This window comes from Petaurus breviceps, unplaced genomic scaffold (genome assembly GCF_028583685.1).
Source record: "Petaurus breviceps papuanus isolate PSGF00001 unplaced genomic scaffold, PetGlider_PUasm1.0 129, whole genome shotgun sequence".
NCBI classification, from domain to species: Eukaryota; Metazoa; Chordata; class Mammalia; order Diprotodontia; family Petauridae; genus Petaurus; species Petaurus breviceps.
The window spans coordinates 4,863,895-4,885,906 of NW_027185665.1; the positions used below are offsets into that span (position 1 = coordinate 4,863,895).

Genomic DNA, 22,012 nt, shown 5'->3' on the forward strand with positions numbered 1-22,012 from the left:
GCAAGTCACTTAGCCTCTTGCTCCCAGACAACTTTCTAAAACCATACATTTCAGAGCAGGCATCAGTCTGCACTGGCAGAAGGGGTTTTCTCTCTGGGAGCTCACTATACAAATGAAATAAAAAGAGTATTCAAATAAAACAATAATGTTTGTTGCAGAAGCTTACAGTCTAAGATAGGCATATTGACATGGCCACACGTTTGAAGTGGACTGTCCTTCGCGAGTGAAAAAGGGTTTGACTTATTGTTCTGTTGATTGTCTGAACATAAGAAAGTAAAGGATAAAATACAGAATAGTACAGATTAACTCTAAAAATGTGTCCTGAATATATATTTTTTGAAAACTCATTATTGAAATGTATCATCATCTCACCACTTCCAAGCCTAAAATGTTGTTATGTTACTGGCTCACCATAAGCACAACATACTTTGCATTCTTTTCCCATGTTCTCTCTTTTCAGTTTCCCTGCTGAATTAGAAAACATGTTTTTGAGGGAGCTGGTCAGAGTTAGAAGAACAGATTATGACCCTGGAATAGGGTCAGGTTAAGTGATCTACATGGACATGGGGACCAGGATGTTGACCTCATTAGCATCACGGTCTCAGTAACCTCAATAAACCTCAAAAGCCTCAATAACCATCTAAGTGCATATGGACAGTGGGAGGTAACTTATTATTCAGTTGGCAAACATTTATTAAACGGCTGCTTTTTGCCAGGCGCCATGTTAGGCACTAGGGACACAAAGAAAGGGGGGAAAATTAGGCCCTGCCCTCAGGAGTGTACATTCGACTGAGAGGGACAGTGTGTACATAGGTGGGTGACTATGTGGGTGACATATGTGGGTGACAAAGATGGAAGGCAATCTGAAAGGCAAAGGCATTAGTAGCTAGGGTGCCTGGGAAAGGCCTCCTGTAGTCAGTATCACTTGAGTTCCATTTTAAAGGAAGCAAAGGAATCCAGGAGGCAGAGGTGAGAGGGCAGAGCATTCTAGGCATGGGGGAGAGTGGGAAACAGAATGTTATGTTCAAGGACGTCAAGTAAACTGATGCTGCTGAATTATGAAGTGTGTGGAGACGTATAAGATGGATTAAGGGCTATAAGTTCTAAACAGAGTACTTTATATTTCTTCCTAGAGGTAAATAGTGAGCCCCTGGAACTCAGTGAACATGTGTGTATATGTGTGTGTGTGTGTGTGTGTGTGTGTGTGTGTGCATAGGGCTGATGTGATTGGTTCTCACTTTTGGCAGGTGAGTGGGGATGGATTGGAGTGAAGAGAGACTTGGAGCTAGGAGACAAGTTAGAAGGCTATTTCAGTAGAACAAGTGAGAGGTGATGAGGGCCTGAACTAGGATTATGGTTATACAAGTGGAGAGAAAATGAACTTGTCTGAGAGATGCTATGAAGGCAGGAATGAGGGGATTTAAAAGTGGATTGTGTATGTGGGGTTAGTAAGAATGATGATAGAGACCTAGAGTCTGGGTTACTGGGAGGATGGTAATTCAGAAGAGGGGAGAAAGAGCAGGAATTCTTTTGAGGGCCTGTTAAGTTTAAGATGCCTACAAGACATCCATTTCAAGAAGTACATGAGGCAGCTGGAGATGCATGCCTACAGCACAGGAGTATTTCATGACTGGATATAGAGATCTGGGAATCTTCTACGCAGAGAAGATAATTAAATTCATGGGAGCTGATGAAAAGATAGTGGAGAGCAAACAAAGAAGAGAGGTCAGGACAGAATCATGGAGTAAAGCATCTGAACATCCATTGAAGTCTGTGGTCCAGATCAGGCAAGGGTAGAACTGGAAGATACCATTCGAATGCATCCATTTGTGTTTGAAGCAAGCCTTGGGAAAAGTTTTGGTGAAGAAGATGATTCAAACCAGTAGTTCACAAAGTGTGGTCCAGAGATCCTTGTGGGTCCATAAGACCCTTTTGTTGAGGGATGGCTCCCTCTAGGTTCAGCAGGAATTCTGATCTTATCTAAGAACAGAAAACCTGCAATAGCGTCTGGAAAGAATTCAAGGTCTCAGGCTTAATTGGAGTGAGAGTTGTAGAAGTTTATTGTTACGCTTGTGCGTGAGAGTCCTTTAGGGGACCTGCTTTTACTTTTAAAGGGGTACATGCTTTTACTTTTAAAGGGTAGGGCTGCCATTGTCAGGGCTGACCAGATGAAGGGAAGGGACCTCAGTGCATAGATAAAGGTTAGAGCTGACTGAGAGGAACTTGTGACTTTAGTGCATAGATCGTTTAGATGAGATTAAGTAAGAACAAAGGAGTCACAAGGTGTTGCCTAGGCCGAGTGCCGATAGGGGGAAGGGGCAAAGCCGAGGCTGGGAAAGGGATTTCACAGATTACAATTTTACAATACAAATTGCAGTTACAACTGCACAGACTGGTTTCACAAATTGGTTTTACAAATTGATTTAGATCCCAGGTACCCCATCACTTTTAGTAAGTGCATGAGGTCAAAACTATTTTCCTAATAATAATACTAAGAAAATATTATAGATATTTTACCCACATATATATTTTTTAAAAACTCTTTAGGATCTTCAGTAATTTTCAAGAGAGTACAAGGGCTCTGAAATCAAAAGTTTGAGGACTGCTAATTTAAGTTATAGGTTGACAAGATCCTTTGGGGATTTCTAGGTATTTAATTCATCTAAGAAGTCAACTTAATTTAGTTGTTGTTTTTTTTAATACTGGATTTAGATTCCAGAGAACTAGGTTTAAATCTTGGCTCGGACACTTGTTGGCTATTTGACTAGGAGTAAGTCACTTAATCTCTGAACTTCAGTTTCCTCATCTGTTAAATGGTAATAACAATTGTACTTCTTAGGGGTGATGCAGGGATCAAATGAGAAAAATGCATGTGAAATGCTTTAGCAACTTTAAAGAGCTGTACAAATGCCACCCATTATTATTCTTTTATCCCAACTAAAGAAATTAAATCTTGTCCCAAGACTGACTAGGAAGCAGTTTTGGAGAGAGGGTAATGAATGTTTTCTCGACTGACTGAGAAAAGTGGAACTGAATGAAGCAGCCCTTTCCATTAGGGATGAGCTCTTGAGTGATAGCCTTAGACTGAACTAATAGACAACTTAGCCTTTCTTTCCTGCTTGAGGACTGGATGGGTAACCCTGCTTTCTTTGCCTCCAGGATCATTCCAATCTTTCTTATCCATCGGCCTAAGAATAACATCCCCTATGCCACAGTGGAGGAGGAGCTGGTTGGGGAGTTTGTGAAGTATTCCATCAGGGATGGGAAGGAAATCAACTTCCTGAGAAGAGAATCAGAAGCTGGTCAGAAGTGCTGCACCTTTCAGCACTGGGTGTATCAGAAAACAAGTGGCAGTCTGCTAGTCACTGATATGCAAGGTAAGAAGACTAGCTCCTGCTCTGCCTCTCAGGGTGTCCTTGGGAACAGAATGAGCCAATGAGAAAGAGAGCTCACTCCTGATTAACCAGAATAGACTGTTCCTCTGAGGAGGAAAGGAACACCTTTTCATTGTTTCACTGATGATCTTAAGTAATTTGACCAGAGGATGAACGAGGGAGGGGAAAGAACACAAAGCCCAGGCTCATAAGCACCTGGATTTTGAGCTTGAAGGGGCCATATGGGTCCAGGTCCAACTCACTCATTTTATAAATGAGAAAACTGAGTCCCAGGGAGCTTCAGTAATGTGCGATATATCATCATATGCGATATAGCAAGCCTTAGAGCTGGGATTCTTTTTCCAACATATCATGTGGCACCAATCTACCTATGTGGTACTATTAAAAATAAGCACATCTTATTTTTTTTTTAATTAAAAAAAGGTTTGGTGAAACATCTGGCAAAAAAGAAGTAGAGAAGAGATTACAGTTATTGTTCCTGCTAAATAGAATAATCATTTACTCTAAATCAGGGGTTCTTATTTTTTTTTTTTTTAAGCAATCGGGGTTAAGTAACTTGCTCAAGGTTGCATGGCCAGGTGTTTCTGGGTGGGTGCTAAGTGTCTGAGCCCGGGATTCAATCTCTAGGTCATCCTGACACTGGAGCCAGTGCTCTTACTCACTGTGCTACCTGGCCTCCCCTCTTATTTTTTTGTTTTATGTGTATCATGAACCTCTTTCCCAGGCTAGTGGAGGTTTTGGATCCCTTCTCAGACTAATAGTCTTAAATGAATAAAATTAAATACCAAGGGTTACCAAGGAAATCAATCATATAGAAATAAAGATGTCATTTTCCCCATCTAAATTCATGGTCCCCAGCCTCAGACACCCAACATACAAAAATACTAGCCATGTGACCTTGGGCAAGTCACTTAACCCCAATTGTCCTACCTTCCCCCCTCCAAAAAGAAAAATAAAACATTTTTTTAAAAATAAATAAATTCATGGTCCCCTAGAAATCCTTCCATGGTAGATCTCAGGCTAAGAACCCCTAGATAATTGAGGGATGGCTACATCCCTCAAAGGCTAAAAGGAGTCATACCAGGACTCCTTTAAACATCAAACTTCCCCAAAGCATTTAAAGGATAGTTCAGTTTATACATAGCTTTTTAGGAACACAAGGTATAGGAACACCTATGGATTTTTTTTTCTCTGCTGCATTTATAAAACTCAATAATGATGCAGTAGGCTTACAAGAAGCCTGTTTCCTCTTCCAGTTAACCAGTAAAGTTCATTTCAGGTTTGCTCCATTGCCTCCTGCTGTCTTGGGTACTACCAGATCTGATCATACCTCTTCCAAGGTGTAACTCTTCATAAAGAATTCCTTCTCTTCTCTCTGCCCTGCTCCCCCCCCCCCCCCCCGTCAGAGGATGGGAATACTTGATCTTCCCAATGACCTCAAAGGACCAGTACATTGAGGGTAGTTATGTTGTATTATTCTCAGGAGAGATATCACTGCTGTAAAAAACCTCTTCCTTTATGAGCCTAGGTGACTTTCTCTCCTAATTAGATTCTGGTTGTGCAACCATTGATGTTCTAACCCTAACCCTAACCCTCCTCTCCCTTTGTGGTACTAATTTTGCATTAAATATGAAGCTATAGCCTGGAGCTGTCTGCATAGTTTTTTTTTTTCTTTGCAATTGGCAATAAACAGCCATACTACAACATTACATTATGGTTGGAAAATGAAATATGTCAGTTAAGGTACCAGTGAGGTGTTTCAAAAGAGTGTTCCTTTACTCAACCCTGCCAGGAAACCTGCCCTTTTTTGCTGTTGGATGCATAGTTGCACATCATAATTTTATCCATCTTTCAAACAATCCCATATTCTTTCCTGCTTACTGAGACTGGCTCTATACCAAAGGTTCTTCACTTTTTTGTGTCATTAACACACTCCTTTAGCAGTCTACAGAAACTTTCTCAGAACAATGTGTTTAAATAATCAGGAAATGCTAAATTTCAAATAGGAATGAGTGAAAATAAAGATGTAATTTTTTCCCACCCAAGGTCATGGACCCCCAGAAATCTGTCTATGACAGATAAGGACTCCTTGTTTGACACAATTGGGTGGTCCAGAAAGTGGCAATAATTGGACAACAGAGGATTAGATTACAGTTATCGAATCCAAAGCAGTCATCTTAAAAACTGAAATAAGTGGGCCAGGACTGGTGGAAACAACTTTGTCTCAGTTGTCACTGTACTGAGTAGATCATGCCTTCATATGCTAGCCAATCTGTGCAGCTCTCACACGCAAGGGCATCCAAAGCAACCATTTTGTCCCACAGATGCTCCAGTTACTGATGCTGTGAAAGACTCAAGTACAAAGACAGACGGTGCCCTGATGAACGAGTCAGGGTTAACTAACTCCTAACATCTGCTCTTAATAAACCAAAATGGTAACTCCTGGCCCAGGTCATCAAGAGCAACTCACTTACAATGTATACCCTGCAAACAGCTGGGAGCAAATTGCCAGGATTATGAGCTAGAAGGATTTTAAGTTTGGACTTACAAAGTCCCTTATGCAATAAGGGAAAAGAGCGCTATAGTTCCCTGCTGCATTGCTGGAGAGCTGAAAAATCTGGCTTTTTAACTCTTCATCTCTTAACCTTTATGGCTTTTTTCTTTTAAAAAAAATTTATTTTTCTTGAACAAAGTTATGGAGACCAACCTATTCTGACCAAGATGCGTGTGCCAATTTTTAGTTAGGAGTAGAGGAAGGAAGAAGACAACAGTAATGGTCAGTGGGGTTTGAATGATCTCCAATAAAGGATCATTGCATATCCCAACAGAATGGAAAATGGAAAGAATCAGTTCTTTTTAGTTTAACAAATATTAATTGCATACTACATGCAAAGGCCCTTATTATATGTAATATGAGAGGCATTGTGGTATAGTGAATGGAGAGTTGGCCTCAGAGTCAGAAAGACATGGTTTCAGGTCCTCTAGTGATATACTGATACTAGTAGCCTGGAAGACTTAGAAATGAAGCCTGGGAATTGAATTTATAGATGATATGGCCTAGGAGATAAAAATTCAGAATGGGGACCTGAATTCATGTCTTGCCTCTGACAGACACATACTAGCAGTGTGACCCTAGGCAAGTCATTTAATTTCTCACTGCCTGAGGCAATTTTCTAAGACTGTTAATTGCAGAGCAGACTCTGATCTTCCATGATAGAGTATTTTCCTCTGGGAGTTCCCCACCCCAATGAACTCCCTTCTTCCCCACCCCCCAGCAAATATATGTGTATGTATGTATGTATGTATGTATGTATGTATAAGTGCCACTAGTAAAGTTCCAGGATGCTGTCAACAACAGATCTCAAGAATGTAAATACTAGGGAAATCGGTCACCTAAAGCTAAGCCAAGCATTTCCCTTCTTCAGCCAGCCATCCCTTCACTGGGGTGCAGTGGCTCTAGAGTCCAAGGACCTGGGTTCAGATGCTGCTTATTACTTGTATGACCATGGGCAAGTCACTTTACCACCCTGGGGCTCAGTCCCCTCATCTGTAAAATAAAGGAAGTATGGTATGACTTGTGAGATCCCTTCCAGCTCTGGGTCTTCAAAATGACTGCTATGCCAAATTTGTCCCGATGATGTCATATTATAATTTAAAATATTAAGTTGTAAAGATTTTGATAACTTGTTGAATTACAGTCATTGCTAAAGAGAACTCTTTTCTCCACGTTCCTGTTTTGTTTTTTAAAATTGCATTTCTTCGTTTTTCTAATCCAGCCGTGAAGTCTGGTAATGGGGGGGAAGAGCAGAGAAGGACAGCCTGGCTTAGAGGACCTTCTGCCAAGTGATTAGGAGAGAAAGAAACTTAAGCAGCTTCAGAAAATGCATTTTGTGATTTTAAAATATATTTCACATGTGCCATGAAGAAAGCCCTGCAAGGAGAGATTTTTATTTTTATTTTTTTAAATAGGCCCTATTATTCAAGCCCCATGATGTGTTTCTGTGTGTGTCTTGGTGGTGAACAGTGCCAGAATAGAGATGAATTAGCTCTCAACTGTGGAAAACACTTTCAGAAATGCTCATTGCCTTCCACTAAAGTGCCATTTCTAATTTAGCTCTTTGGTTCAAAGCAGAAAAACAAGAGTAAGAGCTTCTGTCTGACTAACCAGACTGAAAAGAAAAATGTCCCAGGCTGCTGGGCTCCACACAGGCCCTGCTGCTTGGGGCTTTGGTGCTCAGTCTGCTTCCTGCCTGATGGGGGTCAGGGAAATAAAGGCACCCTAGGCTCCCTGACCTTTTGCTTCCCCCCTCCCCCCCAAAATGTGTATACACTTTCTATTTCTTTATACGTATACATACTTACCTAATAGAATGGAAGGTCTTGAGCAGCAAGGATTCTTTCACTTTTGTACTTCTATCCTCTGCACTGAGTGCCCTTCGTGGCCCATAGAGTCACATAATATGTGCTTTTGATTGATGGGGTCTGGAGGAACACAGAGGCAGAGTCAAGATTCAGGGTGGGGGGACACCTCTCAACAGCTGTCTACTCCAAACCATACTTGAACAAGAATTGTCTATAATATCGTAGATAAATGATTACCTGATACCAATAGGTGTCATAATAATAGTATATTAAGCTAGAATAGCAACGTGTGAGAGAAAGAAATGGGTGCAGTGGATAGAGTTGGCCTCAGAGTCTTAATATCTTAATTTCAACACAGGATATGTGACATTGAGCAGGTTATTGAATCTCTTGGGGCCCCAGGTAACCCTTTAAAACTACCAGTTGAAGAGATAATGGAGACCTACTTTAATGGAGGGAGTTTCCCCATCTGGGTGTTCCCAGCACTAAGGAAATCACAGGTCCAGGCCCTTTCTCTGTAGCAATTTACTATGCTTTCACATATATTCCTTTATTTTTGGTCCTTACAATAGGGAATAAGTGGATAGAAGGCTGGCTTCAGAGTCATTATGACCTGGGATTAAGTCTTACCTTGTATATACATTGACTGTGCGACCCTGGATGAGTCTGACCTCTAGTGTCCCCTGCCAATTCTCTATGATTGTAAATGATAAAATAGATGCTAATCCTAGTTGACAGAGGGAATTTCCTCTGGGGAAAACAAAAACAAAACAAAATAAAGCAAAAAAAAAAACCCAGTCAAATATCCACTATACAACACTATTTTCTGATTCTCATAAAAACTCTATAAGGGTCAAAAATTTAGGTAGGATTATCTAGGCTTTAGAGATGAGGAAATTGAGGCCCTTTGATGTAAAGGGGCTTGCCCCAGGGCTCACAATTCTTAAATGATACTGCTGACTCAAATCCAGGGGCAGGTGTATAGAGAAAGCTAGCTCCATCATCACTGACCTAAACTGACACACCCCCAAAATCTTTTTCCATGGAAACATGAGCATTAGAACAGGGTCTGATTCAGGATTCACAGTCTTTGTCCTCCCAGAACTGAAATGTAGGCATGGGGCAGACACAAACATTAGGCATGGCTGGCAGAGTGGGGGCTGGGGAGGCTGGCCCATCTCTGCATCCCTACCAAAGGTCAAACTGCAGATTTTAAACCAGAGATCGTGGTGGGCTAAGAGAATGGAGAAACTGAGAATGGAGCCCAGAATAGAAGCTACATCTGTGCTTGATCTAGTCAAGGAGACACAGGAAAGGCATTTGGGAAATTATACTCAATAATTAAGAAAAGAGAGATGCTACAGGCTGCCTCCCTCCCCTCCTGTGACTCCTGCAGCACTCAAGCAATATTAGGGGAACCAGAGTTCTTATCCTAATACTGCAGCAAAGCAGGAGGAGGAAGGCGTCCCCTTAGCAGGGGTATAATAACAGCACCTTTCCTCTGCAAAGCAATTTTCTGCTCATTCCGTTCTCACCATCTGATAAAGCTGACACTCAGTATCTGAAGGAATGCCCTCATTTCCTCCACTAGTGGGATTTGCTTCCGTGAGTCCTGCTGTCTCCTCCTCTCAGTATCTTCTGCCATCTAAGAGCTCCCATTTTCAATATTTAATTGGACTCAGGTCTCTTAGCAAGAGCCAAAGAGCCCCATATGCATCTCCTCGGAGAGAGTGCCTGGGAAAAGGGTAGAGGAGGCCCAGACCAATTCCATGGAATGTAACTGGAAGAACAGAAAGAAGCCCCTGACTGGCAGTGTTGGCACAAGGGGCAGCTCAGACCTGGAATGCCATTTCTCAGGGCTATGAAAGGCCCTCTATTGTCGTGATGTTCATGCCACAGGGATTTATTTACATAAGACATGAATCTCCTGTCCTCCGGATGTGCAGCCTGAGTTCCTCATTAGTGCCGTGTCAAAGGCCTGGCATTCATTATCATTCACTTAACAGTCAGTACATTTCTAAAAGGCTAGCTGTCACCTGCCCAGAGAAAGCAGCCTCAAGCAGAGGAAGCCAGGGTGGAAAATGAACTCCCTTACACAAGAAGGGAAATGACTTTATGAAATGAAATTAGAAGCATCAGTAGTGCCCATCTGTAGTGGATTGCTGATTTCTCTTCTGAGAAGCTCATGGTATCTCAGGCCGTCTTTCCTCTCTTTTCCTGTAGGTGTAGGAATGAAGTTAACTGACGTTGGCATAGCAACATTGGCGAAAGGGTGAGTGGAAAAAGAAATCCAACTGCATATGCTTTTGCATTGTATTCCCAATGCCTTACTGGGCAAACACCACAGAGACTGGCATGTGTAATATTGGTCTCTTGTCCTAACTTTGAAAGGCAAATATTCTTAGTGTAATTTCAATTCACCTCTCTCATTTCTATCAATTATTTATGGAAATAATATTTTTAAGTAAAACACATTTGCTGTCTACTTTTTTTTTAAAGTGTATTGCATATTTGTTTTAGGATTAACTCCTAACAGTTTTATCTTGAAATAAATAAAGGTACCATTGTTTTCCTGTTCACATGTACACTTTGGTTTTCTAAGATTTCTTTTTCCAGCATTGTTAAAAATTGGCCCTCTCTTCAAAGTGTAAAAAAAAAAGGAATCGTCTAAGAAATATTTTCTTTTGCAGTCAAGTGAGTGCAATGAATTTAGTCTTTAGCTGACAATATTAAGAAAGTCGATTTTTATAGCTGTGAAAATATTAATCAGTCCCCTTTTCCCTCTTCTCACTCCCTTCTGCCCCCAACCTTGTCCTTCCACATAGGTTGTTATTGTGCTCTTGCAGAAAAGAAGGTAAAAATAGAGTGGCCTTGGGGCTGGGGGTGGGCTAGGGTGGGCTTTCCTCCCTGTCTTCTCTAAAATATTTTTGTATTTGAGATTTATAGGTAGCTGAGCATTCTTTGGCTACAGTGTTGCTATTTGGCCATGGTAGAAGATGAGAACATGAAGATAAACTTGAAAGAGAATAAAAAATGGAACCCTCCTTACCCTGAACCAGCAAAATCCATCCACCCATATTTCTTGAGGACCTGTGAGAAGGAATCCAAGTGCACTTGGGTTTCTGGGTTATAACTTAGATCAGGTGCTCCCTCTCTTCTCCTTCTGCCTTCCCTCCCCCCCAAAAAGAGAAAAAAATACTGCAGATTTTTCTTCAGAAAAACTACTAGACTGGAGGGCAGCCGGCATTTTTTGGCTCCAGATAGGTTGTTGTCATTGTACCTTTGTGGTCAGGTTGATGATACATGAGGTTGGGGGGAGGGAGGAAGGCATTCCTTGTACAAGCCCCAAATGTACATCTCTGCCTTTTTAGAACAGTCTCTGTCCAGACGTCAGAGTAGGAAATATATCCTACCATTTAGAGCCACAGATACAGACTAGAGAATCCTTTAGAATTTCCTTAACCTTTTTCAATAATAAGACAAAATCAAAAACATGGGGTGGGGGGGGTGACTAGGGGCTCAGTGAATAAAGCACCGCCCCTGGAGTCAGGAGGACCTGAGTTCAAATGTGACCTCAGACACTTAACACAAAAACTAGCCATGTGACCTTGGGCAAGTCACTTAACCCCAATTGCCCTCCAAAAAGCAAAAAAAAAAATGAACAAAAACCCCACAAACCAAAAGCTGCAATGCTTTGGGATAGTAGTTAATCATTTAGCAGCTGTTCTAGAAATATGTAACATAGCTCTGAGGAATCCAAACTCTTGGAGGGCCAGAATCACTGCTTCGCTTCCCCCTTTCTCCTCCCACCCCGCCCCCTTCCAGTTTAAGGAAAAAACAATCTGGGAAATTAAGGAAATTAAAGAAAAAAACTGATTTTGTGTGAAGCTGTTAAGGTCACTGGACTGGACAGGCACAACAGCCTAAGGACCATTAAAGATGGTGGCTACACAGCAATCTAAAGGTTACTCATGTGCCCACATTTTTTGACCAGTTAAAAAAGATCTTGGTGGGGTATGCCCCAGCATTTTCCCAATGACACCCATTGGCATCGGGATTAGGTTATAACTGCCCTAAGAGGCTAATGCCTGACTCTGAAGAGGAAAGGTAGGGATAGAGTTGGGTTGTAATGAGTGAAGGGCTGGTGTGATTCTGTTGGAAACAGGTTCTCTATCTGGGAAGGCTGGAGCATACTCTGTCTGCCCATTCTCTGCCTGCCTGGTCACTAACACTTTGCAGTTTCTGCTCTATTATATAGAATGAGATCAAGAAGGGAGATACTGAGCCGAGGAAGAATGTGATCAGGTTTTACAGAGAATATTAGAGGTGAAAGAGACCTTAGAAATCATCTGGCCTAACCCATCAGATAAAGAAATTCAGGCCCAGAGAGGGGAGGCGACTTGTCCAAAGTCACACAGTGGAAGGATCAGGTCTAAATTCCACTTCTAATTCCCAGTGCAAAAGAAGTTGCCAGAGAAACAGAAAAGCCGATTGTCAACTCTTTGCAATAGAAATTTGTTATGAGATGGCTCTCTTGAAACCCCAAGTAGAAAAACAAAACAAAAGAATGAATCGAAGGAGATTTAAATTTGATTCCAGGATTCACTGGAAGGGAGAAGTGGTGAGAGGAGAGAACCATAAGGCAAAGGGAAAATAAAAAGGGGGAAAGAACTTAGCATAACAGGGATCAGGCTGAAAACATTTGACCGAGCAGTGCCAGAAGACAAGGTGTACATAGAAATTCAACTTAACAAGTTTCTTCATCACCTTTGCAGTGGCTCCCACCAGGGAGGACATGCCCAGTTCACTCCTAGCAGACAGGGGTAGAGTTGGATGCTAACAATAGGGGGCAACAGGCTAGGCTAGGGCTTAGAAATATGTCCTATGGGTAGCCCCAGGGCATGTATAACATGAAAGGGGGCGTAACCCATAGACAAGATTTGTCCATGGAGGCGGACAGATCATCTAATAACCTGATTAGAACGCATGAAAGCATACGAATGGGAGACTCTCTGCACACCTTCAGAGACTGCAACAATTTTGATTTATTTTGTTACCGATAATAGACATCTTTGTCTATAAGAGAAACAAAAGAGAACTGCCAAAAGACCATAAATTTATTTCTTGCCCCCTACAGATGTTGGTACCCAACCAGAGAGCTAAGACCCAAGGTGGGGAACTCGTCCAGGGTCACACAGGTAACAAATGACAGGGGTGGAATTTGAATCATAGTCTTGACAAACCCAAGACACTTTGTACAACCATTTTTTAAAAAATTATGCATAGATTAAACTATAAATAGTGCCTCCTCCCCCCCCACTCCCATTTTCACCAAAGCAGAAAAAAAATCCAGTGTCAAACTCACATTTGAATTATTTCCAAGGATGAACAGTTCTGCTACCATACAAAACAGCTGATGGGGGAAATGTGGCGACTGCTGAATGGGATGATTGATGGAGCTGGGCGCAGAAATGGCTTTGTGTTTGTTCATGGCAGATTTTGGTTTCTTGGAGGTGGCAGAATTGATTTTTTAATTCATATTAGTAAGAGAGGGGGCTTGTTTAAATCATGGTTCTGAAGCAAGCCTAGATCTTCCCACTCTGCCAAGCTACCTCTCATTTCTCTCACATACAGCCTACATTAGAGAAGAGGCTTCACACTGCCTTGTGATGCCATACTATCAGAATACCCCAACTTCTCATAAATGCAATTTGTACTATAGTCATGCCTTAATTAAGCTAATGGATTCCAGAGATGTTGACTTGGTTATTCATGAGCTTCCTAAAAGGAGATGGGTAAAGTATCACAGATTTTTCATTTGTTTGATGATAAAACTCTACTCCCCTCCCCCCTAATATTACTCTCAAAACAGAAATATGTGATATTTCTTCTGGGAAACAAGATATTATTATGCTTAAAAGCATGTCATTCACATACACATATATGTATATATGTGTGTCTATGTATGTATTGCATGTGTATGTTATGTATGTGTATATGTATGTGTGCGTTATGTATGTATGTGTGTATCTCCCAACACCATTTATCTTTCAGCAAAGGTGGAAGAAAAGTTCCAAGTGGTTAGTCAGAAACTCTAACAAATTGAATTGTCTTGACATCTCTTTAGCCATTGACTTGTCGTCAGCCTCTCCTTGTTAGAGAGATTCAATCTGCTGGCTCTAGTGCTACGCATTCTTTTTTTCTGATTGAAAATTCCTCAGCCAACATGAAATGCTCTGAAAGGGATGCCTTCCAAGAGGGAAAAAGCAGCTAATTTCATAGCGGGTGCTTGGAATCATGCAAATAATAGTTGCCTTCGAACAAGCAAGCAAAAATAAAAGTAACCACCATTGAAAAGGGTGTGCGAAGGTATTGTGACTTTTAATTTATTTCCTATTGATCCTGTAGAAAAGAAACAGAGGACAGATGCAAAGAAATGTCTTGATCTGTTATACAGCCTGGAGGTGAAAGTTAAAAATTCAGCCAGCAGAGGGCACCAGTCAACAATTTAATTACAATTTTTTTTAATGTCCATGCCCATCTCTAGATTTAACTAGAACAAAGGAAAGTGTATGGAATACAGTTCTCCCTCACTCAGAAGTGCTGAGCCAGAATAAGAGACAAGAGCAAAGAAGGGCACTCCTTCTTCTGGATAGCTGCCGGAACCAGCTGAGCTAATTCTTGCTTTCCTATCCCCAGACATGATGACGATGGGGATAAATGATTCATGGCATTTGTCAGATGTCAAAATTAAACTCCTAAGACCCTGGGTGCTGAATAACAGATGGAGCCCTAATGTGGGGAGATGGGGGCCCCCATGCTCTGAAGTTACAGAAGTAGGGTTCAGATGGTTCCCTTGAGAAAGAAAGCACTGACACAGTCTCCTCCCCCAACCCCAGTATCACAAACCATAATAATAATAGAATGGCTTGAATTAGGTTTGCAATGGCTGCCAAGCCCGAGTTCCTTTCATCATTCTGCCTTTGCAGAACAAATGTTGCATTCTGGACCTACCGAGGCAAGTAGCACTGCCCGAGCCTCAGAACTCACAATGGCAAGTGAAATGGAGGAGGGCAGGGATGGCCCCTCAGTACTCATGGCACATTTAGAAATCAAAGATTTCTAGTGGCACTTCCAGTATGGGAAATTCTCCCCACCAAGAAGCTCAGCAACTGATCTATAACCCCTAGTCATGGAATGATGTCTGTGGCTTTGAGAAGTTAAATGACTTGTCCAGAGACATTCAGTTTGCATGTGTTAGAGGAAGGACTAGAATCTGGGTCTTGCTGACCAAAGATTTTCTAGGGGAAGCAGGGAAATTAACTTGTTAAGTGCAGGAAATTAGTTCTAATGATCAGAAAAGAGGATCTGGAATGGACTAATTGCTGGTTCCTGGAGCCAGCCTATATTCCCCATGAAGAGAAAACAGAATGTGATTCTGGAACTAGGCTCCCTGATCTTTGTCTCTTTCCTCAGGCTCCAGGAGGCTGGACAGTTTTCCTATTAACTGGCTGCTGCAGGCATCTGCTGGGTAGCTCCAGATTGCTATAGGCAGACCTAAGGCTGTATAGCATAGATGCAGTGTGAATAGAGAGGACTTAGGAAATAAGCCATTACCACAAAATAGCTACTCTAAGAGCCTGAAATCCCCACCCATTAGCTCCTTCTGAGAGGCAGTCCAGTGGTTAACCTACTGACCTTGGTATCAGGAAATCCTGGGTTCACAACCTAAGACACTTGCTGGCTATGGGATGGTGGGTTCAAGTCACTTAATTCTTCTAGCTTTCATCTGTAAAATGGGAATTATCTCTGGATAAGCTACCTAACTGGGCAGCTGGGTGGTGTAGTGCATAGAGTGCCAGGCATAAGTCAAGAAGATCTGAGTTCAAATTTAGCCTCAGGCACTTACTAGTTGTGTGACCCTGGGCAAATCACTTAGCCCTGTTTCTTTCAGTTTCCTCATCTTGTAAAATGAGCTGGAGAAGGAAATGGCAAGCCATTCCAGCATCTTTGCTAAGACCCCCCCCCCACACACACACACACCACCAGTCAAAAAGACTCAGAGGACTGAAAAACGATGAAAAAAGTTACCTGACACCTTGTTGGAAGGCTTGTATGAGATAATGTATGTAAAGTGCGATGGCAGGGTTAGTTTTAATGAATCCCATTTTGACTAGGTGAAGACTTTATGTGACTAGGTTATCCAATCAATCCTGATGAAAGATACAAAAGGTCTGATGCAAGAGGAAAGCCATGTTAGGAACATGGGAGATATGTGACAAGAGCAGCCTCAGGTAGGGTCCCCCCGTGGAAAGTTGTGGGCAGCACTTGCGTAATGGACATCTTTTAGAGAGAAGGCACCAAAGGACGACGGGTGGAGGTGGGAAGGGGGAAAAATGTTTTTATTTAAATTTTACTTTAGGCAGCTAGGTGTCATAATGAAGGGAGTACTCTATTCAGTATCTGGAAGACCTGAGTTTGAAGCCTTCCTCAGTTACTAGCTATGTGACCCTGGACAAGTCACTTAACATATCTCAGCCTGTTTCCTTGTCTGTAAAATTTGTATAACAATAGCACCTAACTCACTGGGTTCTGGTGAGGTTCAAATGAGGTAATATACTTAAAACTCTTTAAAAAACTTAAAGTACTATATAAATTCTAGCTACTACTACTATTGTTATTGTTATTATTATCATTATTATTTGTCTAGGCCTGAGATTTCATCAGTGAGGCACTTCCAGTATGGGAAATTCTCCCCACCAAGAAGCTCAGCAACTGATCTATAAGCCCTAGTCTTGGAATGATGTCTGTGGCTTTGAGAAGTTAAATGACTTGTCCAGAGACATTCAGTTTGCATGTGTCAGAGGAAGGACTAGAATCTGGGTCTTGCTGACCACAAGGCCAGCCTTCTATATGCTGTACCATGCTACCTTTTATCAATTTTATTATTTTGCACAGCACTGGTCTTGCTAGCAAAGTCACTGGAGTTGTTTGTGGCCAAAGGTTTCCGTCTCCCCTGCTCTAAAACTGTCTGGCACCCTGCAGGAAGTGGGAACGACAGTGGTAGTTGCCGTTGGAACTTAACCCCAAGGTTTCAGATTGGCTTTTTGGTGAGGATGAGGTTTTGTTCCGTTGTATTGAGCTGAGGGTGCTGGAGTTCTCTCTACTAGCTGTCACTGTGGCTGAATACTCTCACTGGTCTTCAGAAATCCCAGCCAGACATCTTCAGTTTCTGACTTATCTTTGACTTATGTGTATAGAATGATAAAAACAAAGGGATGAGGACAGAAATTGGGGACATCCTCCAGCAAGGGGAAAAGGAAAAGAGAAACCATCAGAGGAGACCAAGAGCTGTAAGAGAGCTGGAGAACTGAGGGAAATACAGGTTTATGGCAACTAAGGACAGTGTATGTCAAGAAGGAGAACATGGCTAAGAACGTCAGATCTTTCATAACGGTTGGTGAACATAAGGATTGAGCACATGATTCCCAATACAGGAAGGTCACTGATAACCTTGCAGAAACCACTTTTAACTGAGTGTTTAAGATGGAGAGGGAGGATAGACAGTGGAAACAATCTATGTTCAAGAAGCTTGATAGTGAAAGAAAAGAGGATGGATGACAGCTAGAAAGGGGTAGCAGGGCAAACTATGGTGGGTGAAAGATGAAATAACTGAGAAAACAAAGGTTTGAGCTTCCAAATGTATTGATTTAAGCAATGCATACTGATTGCCCAAAAAATCAGGACCATTAGCTTTCCTCAGCTTTGGGACTAGACTCAGTACAGGGGGAGACAGATTTTTATACATTTTTTAAAACAATCAAATAAAAGCAATTAATTAAAAGGAAACAATTAACCAGGAAACAGTAGGTGATCTGATTTCTAAATGGAGGAAAGATTAGGGACTTTCTAAGTTGGGAGAGAGAGAGTGAACAGGTGCAATTCCTAGAAATGAGAAAGAGAGGTGTCCCACTCCCCCCTAGTGTCTGTAAAACAAGCAAAAGAACATTGAAACAATAACTTATTGATCAGGATAGGTCCAGTTTTCTGGTAAGACATATAGGTTGCTTGAGATGGACAATTATAAGAAAATTCCTTGCATCAGTCTTTGGACCTGACTGGGTTTCTGGTTAGCAAACCTAGGTCCTTAGTTGAGGGTCTCAAAGCAGCAAGTAGAGGTAGTCTAGCTTTGTACCCATTCAGGGTTAGGTTCAAACAATGGAATATTTTATTTCCTCAGACATTTCATCTTTCACCCACCACAAAATAAAATTTTTATTTATATATGTAATATATGTATACATGTGTATATATACACATATATTATAGCCTATGTATGTTGTTACATGTGTTGTGCATGTGTACATATACATACACGTGTTAGGCACCTATTTGAGGGCAAAAAGTAGCCCATGGAGAATGAGAGGCCAAAGGAACTAGAGAAGAGAATACAATAGGAAAACTGACTTGATGGTCTCTAATGAATAAAACCCTAGTGCTTAGGGGAAGAGATCTAAGTTCAATGGATAATGATTACCTTCATGTCAGACTCTGGCCCCCAACCTGCAACCTCCATTTCATTTTCATTGAGTAAAGGGCTATACATAAGAAGTATAAAACAGTGAGCTATAGTGCCCAGGGGGGAAATGTTGATTCTATACCACTCATTTTAGGCACAAATCTGAGAGAAACAATTTTGTTGAATTCAACCTCATCTTAAATCTGAGCGTTCCTAATCTAGAAAGAAAAATGTCCAAACTGACATCAACCCCTCGTTGCCTTGGACCCAATTCTCTACTCCAAGATGACTCGAAGAATATTAAACAAGCAAAAATACAGCTTTGGGTTAACATTCCAAAATAATTGTCACTAGTTAGTTCCTTCATCGTTAACTACCTTCAAGTGTTCTCCTAGAGTAATCAGAGACCGATACCTTTTGAGGAGCGCTAGGTGGTGTGGTGTATAGAGTACTAGACTTGGAATTAGGAAGACTCATCTCTCTGATTTCAAATCTGACCTCAGACACTTAGTAACTGTGTGACCCTGGGTAAGTCACTTAACCCTGTTTGCTTCAGTTCCTCATCTGTAAAATGAGATGGAGAAAAAGAATGGCAAACCACTCCAGTAACTTTGCCAAGAAGACCCCAAAGGGGGTCTTTTTTAATGGAGAAGAGTGGGTCATAGCACCAATCTCTTCAAGATATAGATAAAGAGGAGATTGACTTTAGGTGGGTCAATAGCCCAATCACTTTGAAGGGTAGGGAAAGCCAGTGATCTAAAACAAGACATGAATTAAGTTTACTTAACACTTTTAATCTATTTCCCCTGAAAAGGTTTTAATTTTTGTTCTACCAACTTTCCTAAAAGGAAATGTCTGGAAAAGGTTTTTTGGCTAGAGAAAAAGAATCATTTCTTAATATTTCTAGAAAAAAAAAACACAGAAAAAGAGGCTTTTATCCTGCTTGCACGGTATGTGTGCCAGAGCCATTTGCCAGTGTCATGGAGTATAATCAGCACTGAGTCCAAATGAACGAGGTCCTCCGGATGCTTCTGTTTTCAGGTGACGTTGTGGGGATTGTATAAAGCACCAGGAAAACCAGAGAGCCTCCTAAATGAGATTCACAACCACTCGAAAGAGTTTAGCTTAACAATCCACATGATAAGAACCAAGTGCCAGAAGAATCGCATTGCTCAGATTGCAATAATGTTTGGCCGATAACCCAACAAATGAATTTATCCGCACTCCATGCAATCCTAAGAATTCTTGGGCCAGGAATTAATGGCTTTTTTTTTTAAGCTCTCAACAGTTGACCACACTGTTGTAGACTCATTATGGCTTAATTTGTATGGCTCCTCACTTTGTCACTGAAATATTCTTTGTTTAAATGTGACTCTTCCACTGCTGTGGAAAGTTAGCTCCATGACCTTTAGAAGTTTGCAGCAGTAGCAGAAACCACGTCACCCAGCTAGCACCTGGATGGCTGGTTGCTTGATTAGTCAGCCTTCTGTGACAGAGGCTCTCTCCATCTTCTCTCACTTTTCTGAAAAATGAGGATATTTTTAGTACCCGGCTTTTATTCTTCCACGGTGACTGTAGGGAGACAGTGTGCTAGGTTTGGTTTCCATGGAGGCAGTCTGGGCCAGTTATTAGACTTGAGGACAGAGGGAAAAGGCCAAAACATACATTGTTTGCTTGACTCTGATCCTCAGAGGGATATAGAACAGCAGGCAAGACATTTAATATCTCCAGAGCCCCAACTGATGGAACCACAGAACTTCAAAGCTTTAAGGACCTCAGAGATCATACCTGACAGAATCCCCTTGATGACATCCCTGACAAGAGGTTGTCCAGACCCTGCTTAAAGACTTTTAGTATCAACCCACTACCTCCTACAACAGCCCAATGCACTTAAAGACACAGCTTAGTTACTTTTTTTAAGGGAGTTTTTTTTTTTTTTACATTTTTATATCAAACAGATTTGACTACACAAATTGTTTTTAATGTTGCCTTCTGGGGGGAGGCAGAACAAGTTACCTCCCTCCTCCGTGTATATGACAGCCCTCTAACTATTGTCACATCCACCCTAAGGCTTCTCTCCTCCAGGCTAACTATCCCCTTTTTCTCCCACTGATCTCCACAAGGGATGCTGACCATATGATACTGTTCAGTTTTAAAATGTGACGCCCAGAACTGAATATAATACTCTGAATTTGGCACTTTCATCAAGAGCTCAGGGATCTTAGATCACTGACAAAAGGCTCTTTGGAAGTCATACAAACAGGACTCCAGTAGGTGAGCATGGAGTTCTTGAGGCTGGGGGTACTGGTGCCACACATTTATTATTTTCCTAGAATACTAAGTTTCTAGCTGATCCTTTTTTTCCTTACCAGTTGGACTGCTGCTTGATGATCACTGTGAGAAGTCATCCTCATAGAATGTCAGAACTAGAAGGAGTTTTAGAAATCAACTGCTGATGGCCTTTTATTTTACAGATGAGAAAATAATGTCTACAAACACCTTTTTTTCCCCTATTTCTAACATTGGTGACTCTCACAGGTTATTCAGAGCATAAAAGATATGAAACAAGTTGAAAGAATAAAAGAGCTGTTCCCTAGGGGGGTAAACCATCATCTTCCCAGTACAGACTGCTACTCTGTATAGTGTGGGTTTTTTTTTCACTTTTTAGAACATTTATTTATTTTTAACACTTTTTTTTAAATTTTGAATTTCAGATTCTTTCCCTCCTTCCCATCCCACCCCTGCCCACTGAGAAGGCAAATAATATATCAGTTGTACATATGGAATCATCTAAAACATTTCCATATTAGCCATATCACAAAAAAAAGCAAAAAGAAAGAAAATTACATTTAATTTGCACTCAGAGTTCATCAGTTCTTTCTGGAGGTGGACACCATTTTCTCTTTATAAGACCCTTGGAATTGTCTTAGATCTCTGTATTGATCAGTGACCAAGTCTTTCCCAGTTGATCATCATTACAACGTTGCCATTTTACTGTGCACCATGATCCCCTGGTTCTTCTTACTTCCCTTTGTATTAGTTCATGTAGGTCTTGCCATGTTTGTTTTGTTTTGTTTTGTTTCTGAAACCACCCTCTTGTCATTTCCCATAGCACAATAATATTCTGTCAGAATCATATGCCACAACTTGTTTAGCCATTCCCCGATTGGTGAGCATACCCCCAATTTCCAATTCTTTGCCACCACAAAAAGAGCTACTATAAGTATTTCTGTACCTACAGGTCCCTTTCCTTTTATTTTGCTATCTTTGTGAGGATAGTCCTACTAGCAGTATTGTTGGATCAAAGAGTATGCACAGTTTTATAGTCCTTTGGGCATAGTTCTAGATTGTTCTCCAGAATAGTTGGACCAGTTCACTAATCCACAACAGTTTATTTTCTTTCACCCCCTCTAGCATTTGTCATTTCTGATAGGTGTGAGGTGGTACCTCAGAGTCCTAATTTGCCTATCTCTAATCAATAGTGATTTAGGGTATTTTTTCATATGAATGTAGATAACTTGATTTCTTCATATCCTTTGACCATTTATCAATTGGGAGATGACTCTTATTTTAACAAATTTGACTCAGTTCCCTACATATTTGAGAAATGAGTCCTTTATCAGAGAAATTTCCTTTAAAAATTTTATTACTTCATTGTCTATGGTATTCTTTAGCAAAAAGTAGTTTCCTTGATTATCTCTTATAATTAGGTCTATTTTTGTTTTTGTTTTGTCCA

General features: G+C 41.1%; 1 protein-coding gene across 1 annotated transcript in view; it reads left to right on the top strand.

Moving 5' to 3' along the window:
• The window catches only part of LOC138173541 (alpha-protein kinase 2-like), a 168,856-nt gene that overhangs the window by 119,677 nt on the left and 27,167 nt on the right, over positions 1 to 22,012 (top strand). Inside the window, 2 exon segments of the mRNA XM_069103579.1 lie at positions 3,160 to 3,377; positions 9,981 to 10,029. Of these exon segments, the coding sequence (XP_068959680.1) occupies positions 3,160 to 3,377; positions 9,981 to 10,029 (267 nt within the window).